Source organism: Bos javanicus, chromosome 23, assembly GCF_032452875.1.
Source record: "Bos javanicus breed banteng chromosome 23, ARS-OSU_banteng_1.0, whole genome shotgun sequence".
NCBI lineage: Eukaryota > Metazoa > Chordata > Mammalia > Artiodactyla > Bovidae > Bos > Bos javanicus.
In genome coordinates, this window is record NC_083890.1 from 28,922,405 (window position 1) to 28,936,757 (window position 14,353).

At 40.8% G+C, this 14,353-nt stretch overlaps 1 protein-coding gene across 1 annotated transcript; it reads right to left on the reverse strand.

The window, feature by feature from the left end:
* Window positions 1-3,176: 3,176 nt before the first annotated feature.
* LOC133235978 (tripartite motif-containing protein 26-like) lies at window positions 3,177-12,911 on the reverse strand. The gene is made up of 4 exons (XM_061397736.1): window positions 12,471-12,911; window positions 10,492-10,629; window positions 10,063-10,292; window positions 3,177-4,125 (listed from the first exon to the last, which is right to left on the reverse strand). Exons 1-4 carry the CDS (start codon window positions 12,909-12,911, stop codon window positions 3,366-3,368), a joined length of 1,569 nt encoding a protein of 522 aa, XP_061253720.1. The 3' UTR covers window positions 3,177-3,365.
* Window positions 12,912-14,353: the final 1,442 nt, after the last annotated feature.

A 14,353-nucleotide genomic window follows, 5' to 3' on the forward strand; every position in this document is an offset into this window, starting at 1 on the left:
CAGTGAGAAAGATTTTGTCATTGTTTTTTAATTATTAATTTTTATCTTTGATTACACTGGGTCTTCACTGCAGCGCATGGGCTTTCTCTACTTGCAGAGAGTGGGGGCGGGGGGGGGGGTGGCTCCTTTCTAGCTGCAGCGTACAGCCTTCTCACTGCCATGGTTTCTCTTGTTGCAGAGCACAGGGTCTGGGCCTAGAGGCTTCAGTAGTTATAGCACATGGGATCAGTTGCTCTGAGGTACTTGGAATCTTCCCCAACCAGGGTTGAACCCGTGTCCCTGGGTTGAACCTGAATGCAAGAGGATTCTTACCCACTGAACCACCAGAGAAGTCCTTCAGCAAAACATTTTTTTTTAATCTTCAGAAATATTTAATGATGTGGGCAGATGGTCAGATATGATGTTAAAAGTATACACTATGAGATTACATATAATGCAATTTCAGTTTTGTAAAATAAGAAATATACAAATTTTTACACCAGAAAAGGTTAGAAATATGCCAAAATGTTAATAGAGAAAATGTTTTGTTGACAAAAAGACTGTGGGATTAAAAAAAAATCTCTTCATTTTTATAGTGAATTTATATTCAGTTTACAATCAGAAAAAAATTGTTTTTTTTTTTTCTTTTTTCTTTTAATTGGAGGCTCATTACTTTACAATATTGTGGTGGTTTTTGCCATACATTGACATGAATCGGCCATGGGTGTACATGTGTTCCCCATCCAGACCCTCCCTCCCCCCTCCCTCCCCATCCCATCTCTCAGGGTCATCCCAGTGCACCAGCCCTGGGCACCCTGTCTCATGCATCAAACCTGGACAGGTGATCTATTTCACATATGATAATATACATGTTTCAATGCTATTCTCTCAAATCATCCCACTCTCGCCTTCTCCCACAGAGTCCAAAAGTCTGTTCTTTACATCTGTGTCTCTTTTGCTGTCTATGCTATGCTATGCTATGCTAAGTCACTTCAGTCGTGTCCGACTCTGTGCGACCCCACAGATGGCAGCCCACCAGGCTCCCCTGTCCCTGGGATTCTCCAGGCAAGAACACTGGAGTGGGTTGCCATTTCCTTCTCCAGTGCATGAAAGTGAAAAGTGAAAGTGAAGTCGCTCAGTCATGTCCGACTCTTAGCAACCCCATGGACTGCAGCCTACCAGGCTCCTCCATCCATGGGATTTTCCAGGCAAGAGTACTGGAGTGGGTTGCCATTGTCTTCTCCTAACTTAATATCTAAAGAACAAATAATCCAATCAAAATGTAGGCAGAAGACCTAAATAGACCTTTCTCCAAAAATGTAAGTGGCCAATAGGCACAGGTGAAAATGTTCAACATTACTAATTATTAGAGAAATACAATTAGTAAATGCAGGAAAGGATGTGGGGGAAAAGGAACTCTCCTACACTGTTGGTGTGAATGTAAATTGGTGCAGCCACTATGCAGTATGAACAGTATGAAGTTTCCTTAAAAAAAGTAAAAATAGAGTTACCATATGATCCAGCAATTCTACTCGTGGACATATATCTGGAGAAAATGCTAATTTGAGAAGATATATGTATCTCATTGTTCATAGCAGCACTATTTACAATAGCCAAATCTTGGAAGCCACCTAAATGTCCATCAGCAGATGAGTGGATAAAGATGTGTATGTATACACAATGCAATACTGCTGCTGCTGCTGCTAAGTCGCTTCAGTCGTGTCCAGCAAGACATTTTTAAACAATTGAGCTATCAGAGCAAATTTCCCCACATTTTGAACCCAGGAGTTTAAGTATGGGAAGTTCTTTGGTAACTAGCATCTGCTCCCATGTCTTGAGAATGCTGAACTACACGAGTCTTGATGAGACCATGTCTTATTACAGAAGCCAAAAACACACTTTCCCTTTTTGTTGCTGGGCACAGGCAGGCATCCTATTCTGGTGTGCTTATGGCAGATTTTGATTTAGGGGTTAATTACATGAAGAACTAGGGCATGTTCTATCCACTAATTTCCTGAGCCCATTCCTTCCTCAACTCTTCATTCTCACCTCTGTATCCAGGAAAACTTTACCCATCAGCTGAGTCTATGAATCCACCAAGATAGCTACTGCCAAACACACCTCTGGCTCCATAAGTAAGTGTTCTTACTTCTTCCTCTTCTGTTCCCCACCAGATTATATCCACTCTCCAATAGCTTGGACTCATGCATGATGTATTCTGTTTATATCCTGACAGTTCAACAATCCTCTCAAGCCCTGCTGACTCCTCCACCTCCTCCCCCTCTCACTGCAGCTCCCACCTCTCTGGGGGTCATGTGGACGTGCCTCCAGAATTTGCATGCAGGCAGGCACACATATCCCTCCCTCTTTGCACTTCACATGCTCCAGTGATGTTTAATGAATTTCCCTTTTTTAAAAGTTAATTTTCCTTTTTCTACAATTAGCCAATTTGTTTTCTGTTGCTTATATGTAAGATTACTAATTTAACATTAAGCTACATATCTATTTCTACCATCTCAAAACACAGCTGACATTAGACATGACTTCAGAACCAAGTGAGTTCCAAAAACTCATATACACCTGAACCTTACATGGCTTTCCCTCTCGCCCTCCCATTGCAAAAATTATCAGAACATGGCAGATAAATAAACGAATTCTTATGCCAGATATCTCAAATCTCATAGTGTATCAAAGGTTAAACAGATATGAACTGCCAAATATTTACTGTTTCCTCAGCTGCTTAGAAGATTTGGAAAAGACCCTGATGCTGCGAAAGACTGAGGGCAGAAGGAGAAAGGGGTGTCAGAGGATGAGATGGTTGGATGGCATCACTGACTCAATGGATATGAGTTTGAGCAAACTCCGGGACATGGTGAAGGACAGGGAGGCACGGCGTGCAGCAGTCCATGGAGTTGCAAAATGTTGGACACAACTAAGCAACAGAACAACAACTGCTTAGAAGGATGGCAAGAGAAATTATGGGACAGAAAAGGTGCTTCAGAAATCAATATGGATGTTGTCATCAATTACTATTTGTAGCAGGAGCCGAGATTCTGTAACACAGTCACTCGTTCTCATACATTTGTCTCAGTGGTGGGTGAAGAACTAAATCAAAGGCAAGAGAAGAGAGAAATTAGTTAACACGCATTTTAATAAGTACATTAAAGACATTCCAACCATTCCCCTTCGAGAAAAATATCAACTATTACCGCCCCCATTTTAGAGACAAAGCAGCGAGGACAAGAGACTCATGACTGCCATAAAGCTCCAGTCATCTGAGTGCAATCAGAAACCTAGCAGGACCATCCAGCTGAGGCAGAGCTGGGACTGATGAAAAGGAACAAAGGGTAAATGAAAAAACATGGGCTGTGCCAGGAGGTCTTCTCTCAGGGTCTCAGCATAAGTCTGGATCTCATGCAGTTAAGCCACAGGAAAGGGAAAATTCTCCCAGTGAAGGCAGATGAGAATTCATAGATGAACTCTTGAGTTCTGGCATTGGTAAAGATTACCTTCCCACCATCATGATCCAGAGCAACTCCAATCTTCTGGGGGCAGTAGGACAGGATCTGGAAGGGCCCCGGGCTGGTGCATATAGACACCCCAGCTGAGGACAGCTGCAGAGTCCAGAACCCTTCCTCAGGGGTGAAGCTGAGAAATCCCCTTCTCACCACTGATTCTCTTGCCACCCCCACCAGGCAGAATTTTGGCCATATTCCATTTTCCTGAGACCATTCCTCCTCCAACTCCTCATTCTCCTCTCTATATCCAGGAGAATGATACCCATCAGTGATGCCTGTAAATCCAAGATCTCTACTGCCAAACACGCCTCTGCTTCCAGCCCTGTATCTCCCTGTGTCTTCCTCCTCTGCTTCCCACCAGATCCTGTCCACTTTCACTTCCCAGTACACTTTGCCCCACGTGAAGCCCTTACTGCCCAGCACCCCAGGCTCTGAATCAAATCGCCGACCATGCTGGCATTTGTTCAGCCACAAGCCATTGAACATCATACTCTTCCCATTTGGAGCCACTGAGAGGTAGCCATTGGCTGTCAGGGAATTCAGGATGATCCTCACTGTGGGGACAAGGAGACAAAGGTGTGGCCTCACAAATGATAGCAAATGAGATTTGTCCCATAGGTTCTGGGGCCTTCATGACAATGGTGGGAGACTCTTCAGGGGACCAGGACAAAGACTGCTTTTGACCTTGTGTTCAGACTGTTAGCAACCATATCTAAAAAGTGTAAACACAGAAAATTCAAGGCCTCAGGCAGTGCAATGAGACTGGAGAGGAAAAAAAGATAAGAACTGGGATCACTACAGCTGAGCAAATCTGGAGAAAGGTTTATGGTTCTGAACTCAGGATAAAGAATTTGGATACATTAGTCACATGAAGACCTTCCTCTTTAAAACAAACAGGCTGACCCATAAGTAATAAGAGCTTCACAGGAAAATGGTAATTTGCCAACTTCAGCCACTATCCTCTCCAGATACTCACTTGTCTTATATTCCAGATCCCTCATCAATTTTCCTAGAGTAAAAGAACAAAAGGACAGTGAGCAATTCTTTCTTGTTTTTTTTTGTTTTTGTTTTCTTTTCTTTAGCCACACCACTTGGCTTGCAGGAAGACCAGGGATTGAACCCAGGCCGACGGCAGTGAAAGCACTGAGTCCTACCCACTGGACCACCAAGGAATTCTTGACAGGAAGCAGCTCTGGCACCACAGCTTCTCGGTCAAATTCTCTTATGGTATCTCATACAACTTCAACAGTTAACAGCGGATCATGAAAGTTCAAGTGAAACAAAGGAGTTAATTCAGGAGATACCCACAGCTGTCCAGTCTAAACAGGTTCGTGTGAATATCCATGGCAACACATGCTGAATCCACCTGGTGCTTCATTAAAGAGTAACTTTGGGCATACTACCTGTTTTTAAACTGAGTCCTAAACTTCTAGTCCTAAACCACATTATTTCTCTCCACTCTCAAAGACACCTCTTTAGAGTCATTCTCTCACTATTCTTTAATTTTATTTTCAATTGTGGTTAAAACACATAACATTTACTGTCTTTACCACTTTTAAGTGTATAGTTCATTAATGTTAATGTCACGCGAGTGTATGTTCCTCGGTTCTTTGTCTCGTCACAACAAAGATTTGGAGCAACGGACATTAAAGCCCTCGGTGCATCACAGCTCTTGGGTCTTGGACAAACCGTGTTACAGCTCTTAGGCAAATCAGTGTTACAGCTCTATTTTATTTAGAAAATAGCAGGAGAGTGAGAGAGAGAGAGAGAGAAAGAGAGAGAGAAAAGAGCACACGCACGCCGGAGAGAGAGTCTGAGAGAAAGCGCTTTGGCTCCTCCTTTTATATGCTTTTTTCCTCCACCTGGGCCTGCCCTATGCAAATTGGGCTTAGCCAGGAGTGCTGTTTGTTCTGTTTGTTCTGCCTGAAGTCTTCACTCTGGTCCTTGGACCTTCCTTGTCTTTTAGCCACCGCCATTTTGGACTCCTTTTCCCTATTCTACCTACCTAACATTAAGTATATCTAAATTGTTGTGCAACCAGTTTCCAGAACTTTTGCATTTTTTAAAACTTAAACTCTATACTAGTTAAACAGCAGCTCCTCATTTCCCCCTCCTCTCTAACCTGGTAACCGCTAATCCACTTTCTGTTCCTATGGATTTGACTACCTTAGAGACCTCATATACATGGAATCACACAGTACTTGTCTCTTTGTGACTGGCTCATTTCACTTAGCTTAGCTCATTAGCTCATTCACTTAGCTCATTTCACTAGCTCATTCACTCATTTCACTTCATTTGTCCTCGAGGTTCATCCATGTTAGAGTATGTGTCACAGTTTCCTTCCTTTTTAGGCTGGATAGTATTCAATTGTCTGCATATGCCACGTTCTATTTCTCCATCCAGTGATGGGTTGCTTCTGCTTCCTGTCCATTGTGAATAATGTTGCCATGAACATGAGAGTGCAAATATCTCTTTGAGGGCCTGCTTTTAATTCTTTGGAAAGTGGGAATGCTAGATCATATGGTAATTATGTGTTTAAATTTTTGTGGAAATGCCATACTGTTTTCCATAGCCTCCCAATCTTCTTTTACCTCACCGTTAGATACGAAATATATTTCTACCAACTCCGAGAACTATTAACTATGATTCTACATTATGGAATAGTCTTAGACTATCACGTTGAAAGCCCCCGTGGTTTGGACTTAGATTTCCTCCCCAGTGTCCCTGCCTGGTGTGAATGACATGCAGGAACTCTGAGAAGGTGCAGCCACAATCAAAACCTAAAGAAACATTACAGAGAAAGAAAGAAGGTTTTCTAGGCTCAGAATTTCTTCCTTTACCATGGAATCCTCTGAGTCCTTTCTCTAAACAAAGAAGTTCATCTGAAAATTCTTCCATCCGTTTTCTGATTGCAGACTGATAGGCTTTTCAATCCAGAACTTCTTCCGGGGGTATCTAGAGATAATGAAGTCACAGTAATTACTCCTGAGAGAAAGGCATGGTTTCCCATCGTCAGAGTATATGCATGCGAACAAATACTAATAATGGACCAAAGAGGCAGATAGTAAAAGCTGCTTTTCCAAGTGGCTGGTTTCAACATCAGAGTCAGAGAGAAGAATATATAGAGATCTGAAGAAAGGGCCATGATCCAAGGATTCTCTATCCACCAACATGTCATTTATGGTGGTTTAGTTGCTAAGTCGTGTCTGACTATTGAGACCCCATGGACTGCAACCTGCCAGGCTCCTCTGTCCATGGGATTCTCCAGGCAAGAATACTGGAGTGGGTTGCCATTCCCTTTTCCAGGGCATCTTCCCAACCCAGGGTTCAACCTGCAGGAGATTTTTTTTTTTTTACCACCGATCCAACGGGGAAGCCCAAAAACCTAGAGCTATGCCTGAACAGGGACTTAAACAGATTAAAAGTCTGATGTTTGACCTACCGACTGAGCTATCCGGGCCCTCTTAAGTATCAAAACAAAATACTTAAATAACAAAATTACTAAGGAAAACCTCATGGAGATATATCAATCCTATTCCAAGAACACAAAGAATGTGCCTTATTTTCAAGTGCATAGAACTGTCCAAAAATTTAAAACACACAATATAGAAAGCCTCGATAAAGTCCAAAATAGTAGAAATGACTGATCACAAAATGTCTGATTACAAAATGTAAAAAAACTATGAAACATAAAGCTGTTAGAAAAAAAAAAACAGCACCACTGACAGATGTCCTCTTTTTAAAACAAATCTTATATTAAATAGCAAATGAAATTTAAAATTTTAAAATATCTAGAAAACAATAAAAAATGCTATGGACTAGAAATTATAGTATATGAAAAAAACAAGGCTCTTAAATATATATACACAAAAGTATAAAATATTAAAAATAGAAAAAAGAGAAAGGCAAGTAGAGAAGACAAAAATAGATATAAACAAAACATATTCAGATATAAACAATAAAATGTAAGGATATTATTTATCAAACACCGCAAATACTTTTAAAATTATAAATGAAAGTGGTGGTTTTCCAGGAGCTATAAATACTAAATATTCCAATTAAAATGTGTCAGATGAATTTATTTTAAAAGAAAACAAAATTTTATGTTGCTTATAAGAGATACATAAAAATAACAGCCCAGGTAGGTTGAGAGTTAAAAAATAAAAAGTTTAATAGTATGAAAACACTAATCAAAAGAAAACTAGAATAACTACTGATATCAGACAAAATACTCTAGGGCAAGAAGTCTTACACATTCTGTATCACCCTCATTTCTTATATAATCACTCATCTCCGACAGTCTCTGTCTGGTCTCCCCAGCCAGAATCTGGCATCCTGTCTCCTTTCTGCAGCTGGTAACTGGTCCATGGTAAATGCTCAGATTATGCCAACAGTCCTGGTGTCTATGGGATGAACTGTGTATTCTCAAAATACTTGGCTTTTATCTCTGTTCAAAGCTTCTGCATATCATTATGGGTATGGTTTTTGAAAACTGTCAGTGTTTAATGCCTAACACACTGGCTAAGAACCACTGCCAAAGAAACCATTATCCCTGTGACTCATATAAGTGTCTTCTTCTTATGATCCAGCAGAGAGCAGGAAACCATCACTAACAAGCGTGGAGGGCAATCTGATGAAGAAATGTGCTCTACAAAATGTGAGGGAGTACAGCCAGGAGAGGCAGCTGGGAACCAAATAGGAATAAAAAGAACAAAAGCACACTAGTCTTAGAAACAAATGTTTATTTTAAACTTTTTCAAATACTCTGCCACAATCTCCTCCCATTTCAACTCTCCCTATCCTCTTACCATCCTAAGTTCCAAGACAATAATTTTTCTAGGATGTTCTATGGAATACTTTTCATATTAAACTTTCTAGAAGAACCTCTCTTCTTCCAAATAACCCCTTTCAGCCCTTGCCAAATTTCAATAAGTTATGGTGACAGAAAGAAAAGAAAAAGGAACACCTAAGTGGTTAAAAATATTAAGCAAGCAGCACTTACCTGCTTGTTATGTCACTTGGGTCCTAGAAAGGGAGAGAAGACAGACTGTCATGGAAATAAGGTTCCCAGGAGCTGCCTCCGTTCCTTACGATGAGCTCGCTGGGAATGGGTACAGGATAGGACTGTACAGAGAATTTTCTGGTGGGCTTCGACCTGTGCTATTCTCCACTGTGGTTTATGGGGACACTTGTTTCCCCTTCCTTTCCTCCATTTGAGTCTAGAATATCGTCTCCAGGAAAACTCCCTTAATCTGTTAAGATTCTTACTGTCTATCAGATTAAGACTGAAATCTCAGAATGCCTTTGAAGGCCTCTACTCAGCTGGCTCCATCTTACCTAGCCCATCTTCCCTTTAACTTCTTCCTCACTTAAGCTGACTTCTCCAGAAAGGTAGCCCCTTTCACTCTATGTATCCTTCCTATCTTCCAAATGCTCTTCCTCAGCACCCGTGGGCTTCCCAAGTGGCTCAGTGGTAAAGAATCCTCCTGTCAGTTCAAGAGCCACAGGAGACTCAGGTTCAACCCCTGGGTCAAGAAGATCCCCCGGAGGAGGAAATGGCTAACCCACTCCAGTATTCTTGCCTGGAAAATCCCATGGACAGAGGAGCCTGTGGGCTACAGTCCATGGGGTTGCAAAGAGTCGGACAGGACTGACATGCACGCGGCACCTACATCCACCTTTTTATTATCACACTCATTAAGTTTATCATCACATTCATGTGTTTCATTTTAACCAATGCACCTCCACAAATGGAATGTTCAACTCCTCTTTTCTGCTAACACAAATCTTTACATTTTCCTCAAGGCTACCATTAAGAGCTGCTTCGTCCATGAAGCCTTCCCTGACTAACCTTTTCCAGAATTCCCGTGGCTTCCAGTCTGATCATAAGATTTAACACTCAATTATTTCTTATAAATGTGCATGTATGGATGTGAGAGTTGGACCATAAAAAAGCAGAGCATTGAAGAATTGATGCTTTGAACTGTGATGTTAGAGATGACTCTTGAGAGTCCCTTGGACTGCAAGGAGATTAAACCAGTTAATCCTAAAGGAAATCAGTCCTGAATATTCATTGGAAGGATTGATGCTGAAGCTGAAGCTCTAATACTCTGGGCACCTGATACGAAGAACCAACTCATTGGAAAAAACCCTGAAGCTGGGAAAGAATGAGGGCAGGAGGAGAAGGGGACGACAGAAGAGGAGATGATTGGATGGCATGACCAACTCAATGGATATGAGTTTGAACAAGCTCCAGGAGTTGGTGATGGACAGGGAAGCCTGGTGTGCTGCAGTCCATAGGGTTGCAAAGAGTCGGACACGACTAAGAGACTGAACTGAATTGACTGACAGATCTTACTATCTCAGTGTAACATCTGTGCATATTGCAGTCTCCCACCCACTGTGATTTGGGACTAACAACCTATTGGTTTGCTAATTAACCCATCAAGAACTCAACAAATGAGAACAAAACCTTGTCTCTCCTGACTCCTGGTCCAAATCTTATGTTAATGGAGGAGCCAGACTGCAGCCTGGAGCAAGAGGTACAATTTAACTGGTCCCTCACCTGCAAAAGTTCACTGCTGGCTGCTGAGCCTTCTTCTCTAACTCAGAAATCAGGGTCTCCAGCCCGATGACCTCCTCAGGGCCCTTGGCAACATGGCTGTTCCTCCTTTCTGTGAGCTGTTGCTCCGTTCCCTCCAGCCACTCCAACAGGTACTGCTCCCTTTCTCTCAGGAACTGATGGCCCTGCTCAAACACTGATGCTATGTCTTGTTTGTGGTTCTGGAATTTTGCCTACAGTAAAGGCAGAAACACAAAGAGGATTTCTCCTGAGAGGCTGGAAAACACCAGAATGTTTGTCTGAGGATAAGTTCAGAACTAGAATCCCTTCTATCATACCCACTTTCTCCTCATCCCTCATTATCCCCCCTCCGCTCAACATATATACACACACACACAAACACACACACACTTCTCTCTCTCTCTCCCCTACCCAACACAGGTACAAAGAACATTCACTCAAAACTTCTCGTACCAGCAGGGCCTGAATCTCATCTTCTCCTGTAGACTGAAAATTCTGAATCCTGTCCCTGTCTCCCTTCAGAATCTTCAGATGGTTTAGAATTTTACCCTATGCGGGGGTGGGGGGGACATGAATAATCTCAAGATGAAGATGATAATGCCCTCAATAAGAAAAGACACCTGCAAAATGATTTTAGAGTGAAATCAGATAGTCTTTGATCTTATGTAGTACTATAAGATAACTAGGTTGGAATAGTTTTCATCCTAGTTAATGAAGAAGAAAAAGTGAGTGCTATGTTAGCTTAGAGTAGCTTCTCAGAAGTGAGATAAAATGCATGTTAAACTTATACTGTACTGTATGTCAATTACATCTCAATAAAACTGGGAGAAAAATAAGTGAGATAAAATAAAATTTATTATCACAACTACTAAGACTTATAGTGTAGTTTTTATATTTACACTGTTTCTTTCCACCAAAAATATAGATAATTTGTATTAAAATTAATTGATAACATAGAAATAAAAAAGAAAATCAACACAAAATAATGAAGGAAAATATATGTACTAACTCCAAATCACTGAGTGAATGATTAAATTGATTTTAAGAGTCCTGTTAACCAAGGACAAAAGGGAAATAGTGATTCATGTAATCCTTTAGCAGAGAGGAAGAAAACTACTGGTACATCAGAAAAAAATAATATTTTCCCTGAGATTAAATTCAGAAAGGAAATTCATACAAGATGCAATATTCTCAAAAATATTTTTATAATACAGATGAAGCACACACTTTGAAGCTAAGTATCAAGACGGCTATCAAGAGCGCTGGTATTCCATACTGCTGGTTGAGGCTTGATCAGATGCTTCAGAAACTAAAACATCAAGGTAGTGGGACAGACTTGCTATTATAAAAGATATGAAAACAAACCAGTTTATTATTCAAATTAGAAGAATACATGTTGCCAAGAACTTACCATGCTACAGAATTTGAACCTTCCCCTTAACAATTATTAGAATGGCTATTATTTTAAAAAATGAAAGATAACAAGTATTGGTGAAGATGTGAAGAAAAGGAAACCCTGGTACACTACTAACGAGAATGGAAACTGGCACAGTCATGGAAAACACGATAGATGCTTCTCAAAAAACTAAAAATAGAACTACCATATGACCTAGCAATCCTGTTCCTAGGTATTTATCTAAAGAAATTGAGATCAGGATCTCGAAGAGACATCTCCACTCCCATGTTTATTGCAGCATTATCCTCAACAGCCAAGCTATGGAAACAACCTAATGCCCAATGGATGAATGGATAAAGACAGTGTGGTATATACATACAATGGCATCTTACTCAGCCTTAAAAAAAGAAGAAAATCCTGCCATTTGCAACGACACAGATGAACCTGGAGGATATTATGTAAAGTGAAATAAGCCAGGCACAAAAGACAAACACCAAATCATCTCACTTGTATGAGGAATCTAAAACTCGGACAGAAGCAGAGTAGGATGGTGGTGGCCAGCAGCTGGAGGGAACTGTAAAGGGGAGGTGAGGGTCAAAGGGTAAAAGTTTCAGTTATGCAAGATAAGTAAGTTCTGAAGATCTACTCTATATCACAGTGCTTACAGATAACAATACTGTGTTGTATAGTTAAAATTTGCTAACAGGATAGATCTTGCTAAGTGTTCTCTCTCTCACACACACAGTAAGACAATAATAATAATAAATCGGGTGGGAGGAAACTTTGGGAGGTGATAAATATGTCTCTTGCCTTGATGTTAGTGACATACTTATCCCCAAACTTAAATTGCATACAGTAAATATATGGACAGCTTTTTATGTGTCAATTATACCTCAATAAAGTGTTTATTAAAAAAATTTTGGACCTTATCCTGAAGGTACACTAGAACTTTTCTGGCTCCAAGAACAGAGCTGGGGTCCAACAAGCTTCTTACCTGATAAGGCTGCGCAGCCTTCTCCAGCAGAACAGCAGCGTGGTGCCTGTGCTCCCGGGACTCCTGACACACGACACACAGTATCTGCTGGTCATCCTTGCAGTAGTAATGCAGCTTCTCCAAATGCTGCCCCCACAGCTGCTCTGCTCTCTGCGAGAGTGGTCGGTCCTCTCTGGGTTGTCTCTCCTCATCTACTTTCATCCTCCAGATATTCTTCACTATGCTGGCCATCTGCCACACATGGCGGATATTCTCTTTCTTAAAGGCTGTCTTGCAGAGAGAACAATATAATGGCTGCTGAGCAGATTCACAGACCTTAATGATGCAGTGATAGCAGAAGATGTGACTACAGTTGATGGTAACAGGGTCTTTCAAGTAATCAAGACAGATAGAGCACATCACCTTGTCCCCCAGTTTCCTCAGAGGAGAGGCAGTGGCCATGACAGCAACGCTGAAACCCTGCAGAGCATTCCTTCTCAAAATGAAGAATGACTTTCTAAGAGGACACGAAGTAAAAACAGAAATTGTGAATTTATTCAACATTAAAATGGAACTCATGAGAAAATAGTTTTTATGTTCAAACTGTTCCCAACCATTTCCCTCCAAATCCAAAGTTCCTTTCAGACCACTATTCAGAACAGATTCCAGCCTGCAAAGCTAACCTGGTATTAGTTTCAGGTAGTCAGCTTTTCTGTAAACATTTTAAAGGGTACTAATATGTGTAATTAAGTGGTGAGTATTCTAGAAGATTATAATATTGGGAAAGTAAATACCCAATAAAGTCTAAGGAATTTCCCTCACTCTAAGTAGATCAGCTTTAGTGAAAATATTTGCTGTAAATGATTCAATAGTAAAGAATAGGAATTACAAAAATTTAGGGCTTAGGTCCAGTGGTTAAGAATTTTCACTCCAACTGCAGAGGGCATGGGTTTGTTCCCTGATTGGGGAACTAAGGTCCCACATCCTACACGGTGTGGCCAAAAAAAATTATAATTATAAAAACTTTAGGTCTATATTTTAAAACTCATCTGAGAACATGAGAGTTAGATTATTAGAAATCATTAGGTTCAATCATAGGTCTTTTATTCATATGCTGCCTTGTAAACATCATTATGTTTAAACTAATGGATTTAAACTAATGGTTTTCAAACATTTTTGGAAACATCACAGTTAGAAACGTATTCACGTCTAATAAATTAACACATGCACATGCATATGCACACACATACTAAAACACAAGTTTTGTTCAATATCATTTACTGACTTTTAAAACTGCAGTCCATTTTAAAAATGCTGGTTATAACCCACAAAATTGATGCCATGATATAAGCTATTGCAATTGATAATTTGAAAATCACTGATTTAAACCACATTAACTTTATCACTTGGAGAAGGCGATGGCACCCCACTCCAGTACTCTTGCCTGGAAAATCCCATGGATGGGGGAGCCTGATAGCCTGCAGTCCACGGGGTCGCGAAGAGTCGGACACAACTGAGCGACTTCACTTTCACTTTTCACTTTCCACTTTCATGCATTGGAGAAGGAAATGGCAACCCACTCCAGTGTTCTTGCCTGGAGAATCCCAGGGATGGGCGAGCCTGGTGGGCTGCCGTCTATGGGGTCGCACAGAGTGGGACACGACTGAAGCGACTTAGCAGCAGCAGCAGCTTTCAGCTTAAACTCACATCTCCAATTGCATTATTTTCCTCATTGTTCTTATTCCTTGGTAAGAGCTACCAACAACTACCCCATTACCCAAGCTAAAACCTAGGTATGAAAAATCACACCTCATTACCACCTCCCATATCTGGTCACTGAATTAAATAATAGAATATCTGAAATAAAAATTTCACTGCATGGCCGTAACAGCAGCATGCAGATG